Source organism: Medicago sativa, chromosome 2 (genome assembly GCF_051527215.1).
Source record: "Medicago sativa cultivar Bolivia chromosome 2, Bolivia_mono, whole genome shotgun sequence".
Classification (NCBI taxonomy): Eukaryota; Viridiplantae; Streptophyta; class Magnoliopsida; order Fabales; family Fabaceae; genus Medicago; species Medicago sativa.
This window is the reverse complement of record NC_140750.1, coordinates 81,108,413-81,124,567: the sequence shown is the minus strand read 5'-3', so window position 1 is coordinate 81,124,567 and position 16,155 is coordinate 81,108,413. Positions and strand designations below refer to the sequence as shown.

The 16,155-nt window shown below is 33.7% G+C and overlaps 1 protein-coding gene across 1 annotated transcript; it reads right to left on the bottom strand.

The window, feature by feature from the left end:
* Positions 1-1,826: 1,826 nt before the first annotated feature.
* Positions 1,827-14,868, bottom strand: EMB2753 (tetratricopeptide repeat (TPR)-containing protein). Its single transcript, XM_085747343.1, has 26 exons — positions 14,564-14,868; positions 13,573-13,651; positions 13,158-13,240; positions 12,920-13,069; positions 12,155-12,270; positions 11,412-11,517; positions 10,996-11,067; positions 10,787-10,902; positions 10,269-10,401; positions 9,820-9,897; positions 9,679-9,732; positions 9,486-9,556; positions 8,498-8,552; positions 8,310-8,405; positions 7,281-7,409; positions 7,083-7,165; positions 6,758-6,988; positions 5,756-5,888; positions 5,571-5,678; positions 4,683-4,814; positions 4,370-4,426; positions 4,086-4,183; positions 3,881-3,939; positions 3,673-3,784; positions 2,940-3,040; positions 1,827-2,516 (listed from the first exon to the last, which is right to left on the bottom strand). The coding sequence occupies exons 1-26, from the start codon at positions 14,612-14,614 to the stop codon at positions 2,314-2,316; spliced, it is 2,706 nt and encodes a 901-aa protein (XP_085603469.1). The 5' UTR covers positions 14,615-14,868; the 3' UTR covers positions 1,827-2,313.
* Positions 14,869-16,155: the final 1,287 nt, after the last annotated feature.

The following is a 16,155-nucleotide window of genomic DNA, read 5'->3' as shown; positions in this document are numbered from 1 at the left end:
TTGCAAACAACTTTCATTCTAAAACAAGAGATGAACGACATTCAGATGTTCATTTGTCCTGCCCATGATAGAGATGAATTACTTGTTTTAGGTTTGTGAATGTGAAGCATTGCTCATAAATGAAGACACTGCTGTATAAAATTAGATTCTCTGGTTCTAAAGATTTTGGACTTAGTAATTTATGTATGTTTAAAGAATAAGTGAGTGGAGAAAGGAAATGAAAGAATCTTACATGTCTATGTGAGTTATCTCAATATTAAAATGTTATTCGTTTTATTTTTCAACCTATGTTATATATACACAAGGAAATGAAAGAATCTTACATGTCTACGTGAGTTATCTCAATATTACATGTCTACCTGAGTTTGGATTATGCTTTGAAGGTCAGATTAGAAGATGGATGCAAAGTCACTTGTATCTCAGCATATATAATGGCGTGGAACATATGTGGTATCAAATTTTTTTTGTTTATCAACTTTCCTTGTGTATATATAACCAAATTTAATGAAAACGGTGACATTTTCCAAAATATTGGGATGAAGGCTTTTGTTTAGATTGTAAAAGTAAGTGCAAGGTTAGAATGAAAGTGAGAATGATTTTTGTGAATGTTTGGCAGAAGTGAAAATTAAAAGGTGAAATTTTCCTATTTGATTGAGTAAAATGGAAAGACAGGAGAAAGACACAATTATCTTTTTTTTTTTAGAGAAGAAAGACACAGTTATGTAAAGACTTGAATTAAAATTAATTCTATTTTTGGCCCCTGAAGTGTCATGATTGTATGATTTTAGTGTCTTACTATATTTGGAGCAATTTTACCCTTAGGCTTTGTTTGGGAGTTTGGAGGGGAAGGGAGGGGAGGGCTTTGGGGGGTTGGAAATATATAGAAAAATGGACAAAAAATTCACATTTTTTGAAAGAACAGTTTTTTCGAGAATGATAAACTAATACTTATGATTAATATACTTTTAATTTTAAGAATATAATAACAACATAGATTGGATTTGAAAAATTCATATAAACCCTCCATAACCCCCCAAAACCCTCCCCCAATACAATTTTTGAGTTCCCCCCAAATGAGGGGGATTTTTTATTATGAGTAAAAAATTAACCTCCAAAGCCCTCTCCTCCCAATGTCTTCTATTTCTTCCACTTGCTCCTTCCTTTTTTCCAAAACCCTCCCCTCCCCTCCCCTCCAAACTCCCAAACAAAGCCTTAATTTTTCCTCTATGCAGTTTCGCAGTCTTCACCTAATTTTTCCAGGTATTCTGGGTATGTGGCAAAAATAAATGGCATGGCAGCCAACTCTTAATTACATGTTGAGTTTTGTTTGAATAAAACATAAACAAAAAAATATATAAAGAATTCTTGGGTAATTTGGGAACTTAGGGGAACCATCATGAAAATCTACAAAGGAGAGTATGCATAAGATTTGCATCTTTCTTGAATTTCCACATGCCCAACCAGAGATCAAAGAGAACACCAAACGAACAAATTGTGGGATGAGAAAACATATGAAAAACTTGAATATTGACTGGCACATCCCATGATTCATAATCGTTAGGTGAAGAATTCATGAAGAAAAATAATCGATGAATACGAGAAGATATAGTAAAGAATGCATGGATTTGATTTAGGATTTCATTTGTGCCCTCATTAATTTTTTTTTCTGTTTAATTTTAAAAGAAATGCACCATGAAAATAACATTTGGCTGTCCTAGTATTTATTTATGTTAGAATGCACAAGATTGAGGGAAATTAAGCTGAGGGACCACTAAAATGCAAATGGGTGCAAAAAAAAAAGAACTAAAATCACACAATAGTAATACTTGGCTGCCAAAAATGGAAATAAGTCTTTATTTTGTCATAACTCATTACAAATCTCTCAACCATGCTAGAACTCAACCAACGGTTTCACATAAATTAATGTATGATTTCTAAGCCAAAATTTTCACATAATTAAATATTTATACACGATAAAGAAGCTAACAAATGGAAAAGTACAACATGTTCTCATGTATACTGGCCGCCGTATGCAGGACCAGAAATTTAAAATTTCAGTAGCTCTCCCTGCTACCTAGGATGATGATGCAAATCCATTGACCCTGCTCTTCAATATCCCTCGAGAAAAGAGCCGATCAAATAAAAAATTCAACCCTAAGAGATAAAATTATACACATTTGCAAATGGAATACAAATCAGTTTAGAGGGAGAACTTGTGCAAAGAAAATATATATCGCGACTTGTTCCCAAAATTTGATATAACCTGCACCAAAACTCGGTGACCCTTGCTGGGAAGTGGGAACTTCTACTTTGTTAGATAGTGAGATCTTTAAATGATGCTAGTTTGCCGTTTGATGTGGCAGATTCCACAACGTTATCACCCGGTGAATGGCTAGAACTACCATTTACGGTGGTCTTGCATATTTTATTGAGAGCAGAGTTGGGCGAGGCAGAGCTTTGACTACCCTCAAAGTATGTGGAGTACGGGAAAAACTCAGCACATCGCACTTTCCATCCTGCAAGCAAATTTCCATGGATGGATTATTATTTTGAGGAAATGAGAGGTTCTTGTGATGCATTACAAGGTTAACATACAGGGCAGGTACGTAAGTTTAGAAACAGCTCAAATTTCAGTAAAAAGTAAAATTACACTTAAAATTCTCCTTTGCAGGGATAAATGCATTCAAATCTAAAATGTTGTCAAAACAAAAACTTTAAAATTGCATAAGGACATCAATCCAATCCATGAATGACAAGATTCAAAAGTAATAATATGTTTGTAGCAAACTTTTTTTTTTGCTTTTTCCTTGTTCTTTTATATAAAAAAAAAAAATCTAGTTCTCCCTACAGCAGTTATTGATTTATTTTAATCTTGAAAAGTAATGTGGATCCTTAATATTAATGGAACATAAATAAGAACTGATCCAGATGGTACTTACTCAATGCAGCATCTTGATCATCAAGGACTGATCCAAGAAGTTTATGAACTGCAATACAGTCTTTAAGTGTCCATTCCCGGATTGGTCCAAGCGCGCCATTGCTTTTAGAATGAAATATTGCATGATTAATATTACCATTAGACATATTAGAAAACTAAACACGAAACCAGAGAAGAAAAGTAAAAAAGGAGACAATTATGGAAACAGTTTTTTTTTTTTTGCAATTAAAAATTACACACTGCAAAGCCCCAGAGTTATAGAATAGCACATGTTCAATATGTTTGAATAATTCGTTTTCAATTAATTTAATCATTTTTCAATTTTTTTAACATAGTTATTCCTTGTTTCCCTCAACCTTTTAGCAGTAGGGAATTTTTCAAATAAAAAAATAGAAATGGGACAGTGGATTGTTATTTAGCAATGAAGAGTGGAAAACTAACTCTTCACATTTGTCTTCGTCTCCAAGACACCAAATCATCTCATGTACAATCATTTTCTAAAACTAACTCTTCACATTTCACTCATTGTTTGGGGACTCGTGAGATAAGTACAGCTCAGAAGAACCACAGATAAGTAAGGAAATTAATTACAATAAGCTGATCCATGTCAATCCACAATATACAGTTTTGCATCACATGCCAATGTCATATGAGTTTGAAGATAGAGACAGATAGAATATATTGAGTACGTACTTTATAGCATGATGAAGCAAAAGATACTGTAAGAACATTACCTTGACACAGGGTTATTTGTTGAGCCTTCAATCAACTTGACAGCCTCAGCTCTTCTATTGGGATCTAAAATGTACATCATTTCTCCAAAAGCAGCTCTATGCATCAAAGTACCTGCAAACAAAACAGGAAAAAACACAAACTTTCATAATCAGGCTTAAAACATATAACACGGATTCACTGACATGTGTTCATAACATTGAGTATGACCTTCATGTTTTTCAAGGAAAAGGCTATTTGCCTCAAGAAGAGATTTCCCGTGCAGCTGACTGCTTACAGATGAATAAAAGAGGAAGTTAGAATTGTTGAAGTTATGGCATGCATTAAATCATCCATTAATCTAAAAAACTGTAAATATGATTGCCCTTAAAGACAACACAAGAAAGAAAAAATGTGAACAGTCGCATTATAGAACCTTATAGTTTGACGCTCAGCTTCTAAGACACTCCAAACGAGTTTCTCACTGTCAGTCACAGGAGCATTCATGGATCCCACTTTATGGAAGAATTTAATCTGCGATGTATATACTTAGAAATAAACGACAACAGAAAGATAATCCATTTCGTTGGTGGAGAAAGAAACAAAATCACAATAGAGAGGATCATAAGAGAGACAATATATTCTGAAAAAATGGGACAAAAAAGAAGGGGGTGAAGGAAAGGGTGGTTCCAAATTCAATGAATACAGAAGAAAACATACCAAACAACGATGAGAATCAGGGTGTTCAGCATCCAATCTTAGTAATTGCTTTAAAGCCTACAAATAGAAAGATAAAGAACAATACATGAATGACTGAATTGCATTCAAAAAATGGCAAAGTGTAATATAAATTATATAAACTAAAGATATACAAAATAAATAAATATTCACTTGATAAGCATAAAATCACAACAAGGAGCCCCTTAAACTCTTTAAATTTAAATTTCTAGGAAAACGGTCTTATTAAATTACTATAAGTCAGAGATATGATGCTGAACAAAAAAGCTAGGCACCATGTTTAACAGATTAATACCTGGAAGGCTAGCAAAATCTTCTGTTTTCTCATGTATAATTCAAAGGAGAGCAAGTGTGTCTCCAATGAATCAGGTGAATTCTTCAGCAGCAACTTCAAGTATTTTGTGGCTTCCAACAATGGATCTTCAACCTATGCAGGGAAAAATTGCACATTAAACAGGATAATATCAGTCCTAAATTATGATAACAAGAAGTGTTTATCAGAAGAAAAAAAATCAGGAAATGTATCAGATGATTTTTGTTCACTAAGCATTTCCCTGATAAAGTTGGTGTTCGACAAACCAAATTTTTGAATCCACTACACTGATGTTAGGTCTTAACAGTTTAGTTATGACATGTTGTACAATGATGATGAAACTGTGAAAGCTGTTGGTCTATTCAACAGGTAGTAGGTTTCCAAAACAACAAAGTACAAACAATTTTTCTCAGAATAGTATCTGAATGTTGTTTGAGAATCCAGCTTTGGAATAAGTGGGATTAGATACATATATCATTATATTATATAATAAATTTAATCATGGATCTTCACCTAACATGGTGGGTTTTGGGGAGAGAGCTTAACATGGTATCAGAGATGCCATGACCAAGCCGTTATCATTCTTGTCCCCCGTCCTAATTGGAAAGAGATCAACTTAACGTAGAGTATGCATAAGCATTGTCTGTAGTATGCACTTAAAATGTCTAAAGAGCTTTTGCATAAGGTGACATGTTAGAGACAATCTAAAGCCTAAATAACTCATCCCAATATTTTGGGAGAATTGGTTGATAGGTGAATTTACAGAGGAAAGTTCGATTTTGTATCAAGAAATTTAAAACAGGTCTCCATGTCGGACATGGAATGCAAATATAAGAATGTTAATAGGCAATATATGTACTGAAATTTAACCTGTAACAACTTTTCCCCCCGAGGATCTGGATCAACAGGTTTTGTATGTCGTTTCCCAGACTTTGATATCCCACTAGCACTTGATTCTTCATTTTTCTCTTCTGCCTCCTAAAAAGGAAATAAATCAATACCATGAATACTTCTGCAGCAACAAGTTCCATATAAGCTACAGAAATTATTATTACTTTTTTAGCTCTTGCTTCTGCCTTTCTCTGTTTTTGCTTCAATTTCTTTTTCTGAGCAGGAGGCAACTTGGACATTTCATCATCCTCCTCAGCTGTTGACTTTGGAGGAGAATCATGCAATTTTATGTAACACCTGCAGTGGAAAGCGTTATATACATGCGATCAAAAACAAAAGATCAGAAATAAATTCCATTTGTTTATACATACTCCAAATTGGACCGTTATGGAAGTCCCAAAAAGATGTTGCTTTAAGCCACAAAATTATGAGCGCATACCAAATGTTATGCAAATTGCAAAAATAACAAAACTCTTAACTTTATAAGAACCAAGGCAGAGAAACTGTTTAAAATATAATATTAATATATTCATGTGTATTCACTTAGAGTCAGGTTAAAAGAGGTAGAGGAAGACCTAAGAAAACCATTAGAGAAACCATTAGAAAAGATTTAGAGGTCAATGAGTTGGATTCAAATATGGTTTTTGATAGAACACTATGGCGTCATTTGATCCATGTAGCCGACCCCACTTAGTGGGATAAGGCTTGGTTGTTGGTTGTTGGTTGGTCATGTGTATTCACTTGATAAACTTCAACTTTTAAATAATTAGTTTATGAAGTGATATCAAAGCCACTATGACAAGTGATCTAGAGTTTTATCCCTGTAATCTACACCTTTCTAGTAAGAAGTTGAATTTCTACACATGGTAAGTAGACCAAAGCATTGTCCATAATTCAAATTCAAAGGCCTTTAGTGTGAAAAGGCATGTTAGAAATATAAGATAAAGCCATTTGTGTCTTCACTTAATAGCTTAAGCTTTTGAGACAATTGGTTCATGACCGAAACAATTGGGGGAAAGTTTGCTATTCAGTTCTAGATACAATTTGCAACTCAAGTGTGGAATAAAGATTGATGCATGTAACCCACAAAGCACGGCATAACTTTAATTAGCATATAAAACAACTCATACAGTAAACCAATTATATAAAAGATAACAAACATTCACCTGATAGCTCCAGCAGCTGCTTTGCGAAAATATGCATGTGAATGCAATCTGTCTTGAAATTGAAGCATTTCCACATATGTACGCAATGTCATTTTCCTTAAGCAGTATGAATGAAAATCAAATTGGTCTTCAGTAATATCTGCATAATGCTTCTCCACTGCCAAGAATTTTTTGAGAGACAGCCCAAGATCCCCTTGGCGGAAGTAGCTTTCAGCAGAGGCAAGCTCATACCTTCGTAAGATAGATGATAAAAACAGTGTTACACATAATGAAACCTCAACATTGCAAAGACAGAACAGAATGCTATGCATCATTAAATACACACCACATGCACTGCATGTCATGGAGGTTGTTGTGTTGATCCCCGTCTTTTGTGAATAGCACGGCAGTTTTTTCTGCCAAAACCACCTGGACAATAAGGGAATTTTACACAAAAAACAAAGTCAGAAAAAAGCAACAGAGAAAGCTACCAAAATTACAAAGATCAAGTTCGAATGAAAATCAAAGAAATAGACAGAAAAACCTGATCAGCCTGCAGCATGCGTTTCACACAGTCACTATTAACATAACGATCACCGAGATCCATACACCTAGCTTCATCTGCAAATGCAGCAGCAGCAGCCAAATCACCAGCATGCTTCAGTATCCGACTCTGTATTCAAAGACATGCAATGATTATTCAACAGTTTTCTAGTATGCTATACTGTCAGGGTAAATCACTGATCATCACTAAACCCAACCACATCAATTCATTTTCACTTTTTATATGAAACACAACTCTAATTTAATCATCCAACCTGCTTCCTTTTTCTTGGTAATAAAAATACAACAAAGTAGTCTTCAATAAACATTTTCAACTTTTAGAACCCATTTATTAGCCATGAAACTATATGTAACCTTTCAAATGACTAGAGAAATATATAGAATGTGTTTGTCTAAGCTTTTGAAAAAACAAGAATTAAAAAAAAAAAAAAAAGGGACATTTTTCGTAAACTGCTTTAAGTAGTTGACTGAGTAGCTTCTAAAACTAAAGCCATAATTACAACCATCTTTTAAAGTTAAAAGTGACTTTTGTAATTCTGACCAAACAAACAATAGTTTCTAAATCTCTAAAACATAAATTGTGTTTTTATACAACCTTAAAACCACTGTTTAAGCTTAAAAAAACTCATACTCTTGGCACCTTCATTGCATGGCATTGGAGTAGTTTCTATGATATGTTATGTCATACTTAACAGAAAATAAAATAGTTTTCTAATGTCAGGTTCATTTTCAATAACTTACAAGAGAAAGATAATAGAAACAGTTTAGCCCAAAGGTTTTGAAACGAAATGCAATATTTCACAGTAACAGTGTTCTATGATATGTTGTGCTACTTACACTTGCTAAAGATAATTAGGAAAACCATAGTTAACAGTGTTCTTTAATTAAAATATTTTCTTGACTAGAATATAAAGATATACACATACATATACACACAGACAAATATAGCAAGAGCATATTTAAGAATGAAATATTCCTGAAACAATCCGAAAGCGAATTATAAATAAACCTTGGCAGAGTATAGATCAATGACAGTAGGTGTGTGTTCTATAGCCTCATTGATTTTAGAAAGTGCGATTTCATATTGGCCGCGCCTGTCATAATGCTGCACCAATAAAATTTCAGAGTAAGAAAAACAGAAAATGGAAGAACACAAACAAAATGTATCGTATGAAGTCCCCAAAAATAGTCACAAACCTGAGCCAACAAGAACAAAGTCCACAAAAAAGTTGAAGGGGGCTCTTTTTCCACCCTGTATTCCAAGATAGTTAATGGTTAGTGATCCAGCACAAAATACAAGTTCAAAAGCAATAAAATTTCTGTGTCAACTATAAGGTCTTTGCTATAGTGTTGCAATCGGATAGAATTTTCCTGGGACCTTTCCACCACGTATAATTTTTTAGCCAATTTGGCTTATTCTCCCACTAGATGTGCATTCTTTCTTCTTTTTCTGAAAAGTTTTCTTCTATCATCAAAAACTATAAGGGTCAAAGTTTTGGTTGTTTCAATTTAGGAGAATTTACTGGGAACCACAATACATATGTGACATGTAAAACCATTAGATGGCTCCATCAATTTCCATAATTCATACATAAGTATTACCATCCTGGAGGTGGGTAGTAGGAACAGAAATTGGACCTGAACCTAATGGGAACCAATAAACAATATCCAAAATAGATAGGGTTTTACCTATTAAATGGGTCTGAGAGACCTACAGTGAGGAATTACCCACAAAAATTTATGATATTGGTGCAGGTAGCATGGGTACTGTAGAACCAACTCAACCCACATCCGCATAATGTGTTATATATTTTAAATTACAAATATTTTCAAATATTCTTTAAATTGAGTAAGATAGAGCATTTAGCAATGTGTTTTTCAGGCTGATGTTTAACTTAGTAAAAATAACATTTTTGTTTTGCAATAATATCATTAATGCAAAACTCGTCTAATCCTTCCGAAGGAAAGAATTATCGATTTTACATAAAACATTTTGGAATTAAAAATTGTGAGAATAAATGAATTCAGAAGAAGTCTCAGATAATATATTAACATAAGCTTCAATTATAGTATCATGAAAGAAATAAAATTCCAAGCTTTCCCTTGTCCCACATGAACACGGTAATCATAACTCTTGTGCTACACACAGGCTTTGAATGACTGATAGTAATTGTGTATATCTTACCTCCCAGGGTATTGACCGGTCGTCCTAATAGAATTCTCTAACTCAAGAATAATTTGTTCCAAAATGTCTGCCTGGAAAAAAATCAGAACCCGCAAAATAAGAAACGGTATTTTCTACCCACCATAATATACAGTATTACAATAAGAAGACAAGCCAAAATATTTGAACAGTCAATTTAAGTAATTAAACTAACCTTCCCAGGGTGATTGTATAAAGAAGAAAGATCTGAGAATAGAGATGGAACTCCCTAGAAAGGAAACAAAATGAAATCACATTTTGATTTTGAAGCTTGTAAAATAGGAAGAAAATTATACCAAAGAGGATTTGTACATACCTTAGTTAGGAGAGGCCTAATATAACTATCTGCTGCTTCTCGAAATCTATCACCTTGAAGAAAATCTAATGGTATTCTCTGATAAAAAAAAATATCGGATTAATTTAACTACAAAAACTTAGGTGAGGCGGCCAAATAACACTACTTGCATTGACCAGCAAAATTCATAAATGATGTAGCAACAAGGATCAGTGAAAAGATCCCCCCCCCCCCCCCCCCCCCCCCCTCCCTCTCCAAAAATACACCGGCTATGCTTATCAAGGTATACCATCCCAGTTTACCCACATTTTTGGTTTAACAACAAAATCCTTGCCTCCTTTTGGGGGAGGGGGGTTGCATGGATAATATGGAAAAATAATAAAGTGATGATTGTTATGCATGAAGATGAAGGCAGGCTATTAAACTAAAAAAAAAACTATAGAATACAATACAAGTATTGATTGCGCTACCTTAACAGCAGATGACCGCTTAAATTGCTGCCCAAGTGTTTTGTACAGGGTATCTAATCGATCTATTTCATCAGGAGAAAATTGACCATTTTCTGAATATAACCCAACACATCGTTGAAGGCCTTCATAATATCTGAGCATCAACATGAAGAACAAATAATTAGTCATCTTTCTATGAATATGTAAGGCAAGACAAAAAACAATACATACTACCTGGAAAGGAATTATTATGCATAATATCATTAAAATGACCTAAACATTATATAACAAAAAACATTTCAGAGATGTTTAAACTTGTGTCTCTTGCATCCATAGGTCAGCATCATCAAAGACAAAACCAGATTCACAAAAAAAATAAAGTCACAAAAAGGAGCCAAGTGAAACAAATGTTAAGCCATCCGAGCTAAAGCTATTATGCTTGTAGCTAATGCAAAAAGGAAACAATAAAAGTAGGAGAACATAAAGAAGAAATACATCTAGACATGCATTGCAATCGAGAAATTAGCCAGAAATTTCACCTATAATTGTCTGGATTCATGGAAAGCAATGCCTGGTACAATTTCTCGCCTTCTTCTAAGCGACCAAGCTTGACTATTAGTGAAACCTCTTGTTCTTTATATCCAAGCTTATCAACCTGAAAAAATATAATCCGAAACAAGTAATGAAATCATGTCTTTCAAGCATAACAAGTTCATTATCAAATAATCTCAGTAAATAAAACTCATACAATTTTTGACTCCTTCTTCTGCAACTCCTCAAGAGCTCTTTCAAAAGATCCACATTCCTCTAACAAAGAGACCTGAACAGAGATGATTTATGCAGAAAAAATATTAATACTGATATTTGAACAATATGAAAGACACCATATCCCTAAACAAGCACAAGTAACAGCAGAATGATAACATTCAAACAAAATATTATTTGACTAGAGTCGGCAGAGAAAGCTTCATTTTATAGTTATCATTATGCATAAGGTTATCATTGACATTTACTAAAGCTCAAAAATGGCAAAAGCCAATTCAAAATCCTATCATCGTATAGCAAAATCTAAGCATGCATAAGTTACATCAAACAATAAAAAAATGTAAAAAGGACTTATGCAATCAACAGGAAACAATAGTAGAAATTAGCCAGAGGAAATACCTTATATAAAATCATTTCACCATGCTCAATCCGTTCATTTTCTGGAGGATAATCATCTTCTAACGTCCCTTCATATGCTTCCAGAATTTCAATAGCTTTCGATGCACTGGTTTCATATTTGAAGTTAAGAACAACAAACAACCAAAATAAAATTTTTAAAGATTGCCATTTCAGTAACACCTACCAATGTTACCAAGGCCAAGGTACTGACATGATAGATTGAAATAAAGGCATTTAAACCTTTCTATGCACCATTTATTCATATAAAATAATGGAAGGGAAAAACCGAAAAGAAAAAAAAAAGGCATTAGAGAAAATAGTTTTCCCCACAATTTGACCACTGTAGTTTATGATTGATATCTGAAGATAACTATAAAATCCTTGAAAATTTTAATATAGTTTTCTATCTAACACTCTTCACACAATAGTCAATATCCCTTTGTACTAAAATTTCAAATAACATCTCTCTGTGGACCCCGTTACAATATAAAGGAAGGAGAGGTAACTAAGATGTGTTTGATATTTTGGTGATCTTCTCTACCCCATTATCTTAGGTCCACTGTAGTATTTACTATTAAAAAACACAAATAATCTCATATATTATTATCGCAAAAACTTCAACAAATTAAACAACAGAAATTTTGGCAACAAACGATAGTCCTTAGCTACTGGTTATTATAAAGGCAGCTCAAGCAATCATCATTAGGAAAAACCATTTACTTTGATGTAAAATAAAATCATACTTAGAGTTCAAATGATGTGAAACGGCAAATCCAATCCAGTTCATGCGATGATTTGACTTGAGAGTCAGAAGTTGTTGCCGAGTCTCAACAAAGCCAGATAAATCTCGCATTTGAGCCTGTCAATGAGGTAAATAAAATCACATCACACATAAGAAATAAGTACATCATAGAGGAATCCATTAAGTCTGTGGTTGTGCATTATGAAATGCGATGGTAAAATGTCATTGCAAAACATTTGTTAGCTACAGACTCCCATACGTGATGAGGGAACCCTTCCATTGTATATGACCCCATTGCTTATGGATTGGAAGATTAGGGAAAAGATTGGGGAAATTTTTTTCCCTCCTTTATTGTTAATAATCCAGCATAGTTCAATTACATATATCATTCTGGAAATATTCTACAAGAGATTTATCCTGAACTCAAAATGAATATAAGACAGTAGCATTCTGATTTCTGACTTAAGTACCCACGAACTTCACCAAGAGACATAAACAAATTTAGATAGGAAATTGCAGTGTCATAAAAGGAAGTGTCATTTCTAGCAATCATGTAGAACAGAGTTCTTTAAAAAGTTATTTCCATATCAAACTAACCAACACCAACATGAAGAAGCATGTTTATGTTCGGGAAATGTCCAAATATGATGCTTGTGAAAGAAAACACGCACCCAAGGTAACTCCATTGTAGAGAAAGCAATGACAAAATTTCTAAATATATGACTGCTAAAGTAAACCATATAGAAACAAGAATTTTATGTGCTACCTGTAAGAGAGATAGATCACGTAAGATTTCAATATTGTCAGGATCTATCCTTAGTGCATTTCGATAGCACTTGATTGCTTCCCTGTATTCTCGGTCGGACCGATAGAGAAGACCATAAACATGCCAGCAAACATGACTCTTAAGGTCATTCTGCAGCAGAGTAAAAAATTAAGCTTAGAGCATCAGATGATAAAAAGTTGAAAGATTGATAAATGGTGCAAAATCGAAGGCAACATACCTTCAATCCTTGGCGAACCAGTTCATATGCTTCAGATTTACGATCCATGCAATTTAATGTCAAACCCTTCATCGATAAAGTTTCTATCAACCAGAAGGGGGAACAGAAACATAAATAAGAAAAACGCCCAATGAAACATTATAATTAAGATATGAAGAGAGGAGAGCTTGTGTAAAACAAGATAAGTGTTTTGTGTTATTCCAAAATATAACAAAGAAATAAAATATTCAAGACAGGTGCATGTTTGAATTGGCGGTGAGTTTGGCATAATTATGTCAGACCACCACGATTTTCACCGAAGCTAAACTTTGAAACTTTAACAGAATCATGTGTCATCGTGATTTCATATAACTCCTCGAGACACCAAACATGCACGAAGTAAAAGCATGCAGAAGCAAATACCAAAAAAGCGTACCTCCATGATCTGGAAACTTTTTCAAAATGGCATCAGCTGCTTTGAGACCCTTTTTGTATTGTTTGGTTTCATAGGATTTCTGCAGCAAAACAAAAAAAGAACTTAGAGCCCCACATAACAATAGCATTTCACTACTCCTAAATTCCCAACAACAATGATTATTAAATTTAATCACAAAATCATAAGCATTCAATTGAATTTTATTTTCCTATGGGGAAAACCGAAACCTAACCCAACACATGGCTATTAGAACACAGGGATAACCCCGGAGTTAAATCATATAACACAGTAGCTATTTAACTCTAAAACTAAACCCCATTCTTCAAATGAGACATTGGACCTGTTTGGATTGGCTTATTTGAACTTACATACTGACATAAGTTTTGTGAGACTGTTCTGAGAGAATTTACATAAACAGCTTATGACATTGTTCATGAATTGTTTGAGCTTGTTTTCATACGTTCTCCAAGATAGATTATGAAAACAGCTTATAACTACCGGAAAAAAAAAATTAACTTTATGTTATCTTTTGCTATAAAAATAGTGCTTGTGCTATAAGCTGCAAAAAAGATACTTATCTAAACAGGCCCATAGAAGCAGGAACAAAAAGAAAACAATGGCCAATAAATTCAAATTCAAGTATCATCTTATTTTCGTTCTATTCCCTTCCAATTTCAATAAAAAAAAAATATCATAAATTTGATAGCATAGCCAAGTAATTAATCCATGTAATCTACAAACACATTGATAAAGTGATAAACATTATTAATTTAAATAAAAACTATGAAATTCATAATCCCAGAGAGAAAGAGAGAGAGAGAGAGAGAGAGAGAGAGAGAGCAGTTGAAATAGAATTAACACTGAATATCACTAATTCGATTAATTTAGTGGATTATGAAGAAGTAAAGTAAGCATAAAAAAAAATCTAGGGTTTATGAAAAAGGGAAGAAAGTAGAAGAAATTGGATCTGACGAAGAGAAAGGAAACTTACAACAATGAGTTTGAAGAGATTGGCCTCTTTGGGAGGAAGAGAAGCACCCATTGTCGTCGTCGTCGTATCGGAGTGAGTTGGGAGGTGCGAATAGCGAGAGAAACAGAGAAAGGGGTTGGGTTGTGACGATGATATGAGAATAATTATGAAGTGAAGTTAATTGAATTGAATTGAATTGAATTTGAGAGATTATGGATTGCGTTTTACTTATAAACTGCAGAAAGAGACAGCAGCCAGCGTGCAACCCTACTTAAGTACTCTTTCTCAACTCCAACCCAATGGAGAGGAATCTACAAACTAGTAGTAGTCACTTACTACTTCTTGGGTCATTCATACTACTTACTTTTCTATGTCTATTTTTCCTTTTTATTTTTCTTATAAATCTATCTATCTACTGTATACATATTTACATTTTGGTCCCTTAACTTTTTTTTCTTTCTTTTTGGATGTAGACAAAGTCACAATCTGCATCTCAAACTCACACACACAATTGTAGGATTTTAAATTTGAACTCTAGTGTAAGTGTTTGGTCTAGCAATTAGGCATTAATATTTGTTTCTTTTTAACTCATATATGGTCAAGGCCCAACTAACCAGAGGGTTCAATCTCATCGTCCACTTATGAGGTCTAGCAAAGCTCTGTATGGAACAACCCATCAAAATTGATATCAGGGGAATTAAACCTGCGACCTTGAGAGGAGCGCACTCCAACGTCTCGAGCCAACATTGTTAGACCAACTTAAGTGGATTGCGATATAAGCATTATTGCAGATGTCTGTGAGGTCTAGTTTAATTGTCGATGTTGATATTGTTAGAATTAAAGTTTTAATCCTGCTTTGAACTAGGGACTCTGGAGTTGCATACTTGTGTGTTAGTTTAAAGTGATTTGTCACTTTATCTAAAAAAAATATTAGGGTCAAATTGGTCATTTAACTTTATTAAAACAGGTTATGTTATTACTTTCCATTCCAATGATACAAACAATATCAGTTTTTGTTTGTGTTAGATGATGAGGACAGGAGCATTCAGTTTTCTTCATACTTGAATCGTTTGCCCTCTTTAACTATGTTAAGGTTCGAAAAACTCTTATACTTCCTCGTAAATTTATTTGGTTTATATAAGCTTAATCAACAATATCCACTATGTGAGCTTCGTCTTCATCGTCACTTTTGAGCAGGGGTGTTCGCGATGCGGTTTGGTTCGGTTTTGAGGTTAAAAGTCATCTGAACCGCAAGATAAATAAATATGCAGTTTGGTTTGGTTCGGCTGACTTTTAAAATAAAATCCGAACCAAACAAGTGCGGTTTGGATTGGATCGGTTGATGCGGTTTTTTAAGACAATATTTCTTTTGTTTCGCAATTTTCACATATTAGAAATAGTAAACAATTTCTTTCACTTATTCACTAATGTATTTGCAAATCTTTCATAATTTTGTTACTATTATTCTTCAAGTTATCATTGTTTTACCTTTTGATTTCAACATCTATTTCACAACGTTAATCAACTCATTTTTTCAGATACGGATCGTTTGAATAAACTTTAGCATAAAAACTATGCTCGAAAGAATAATATTGATTCACCTGTTTTTATAA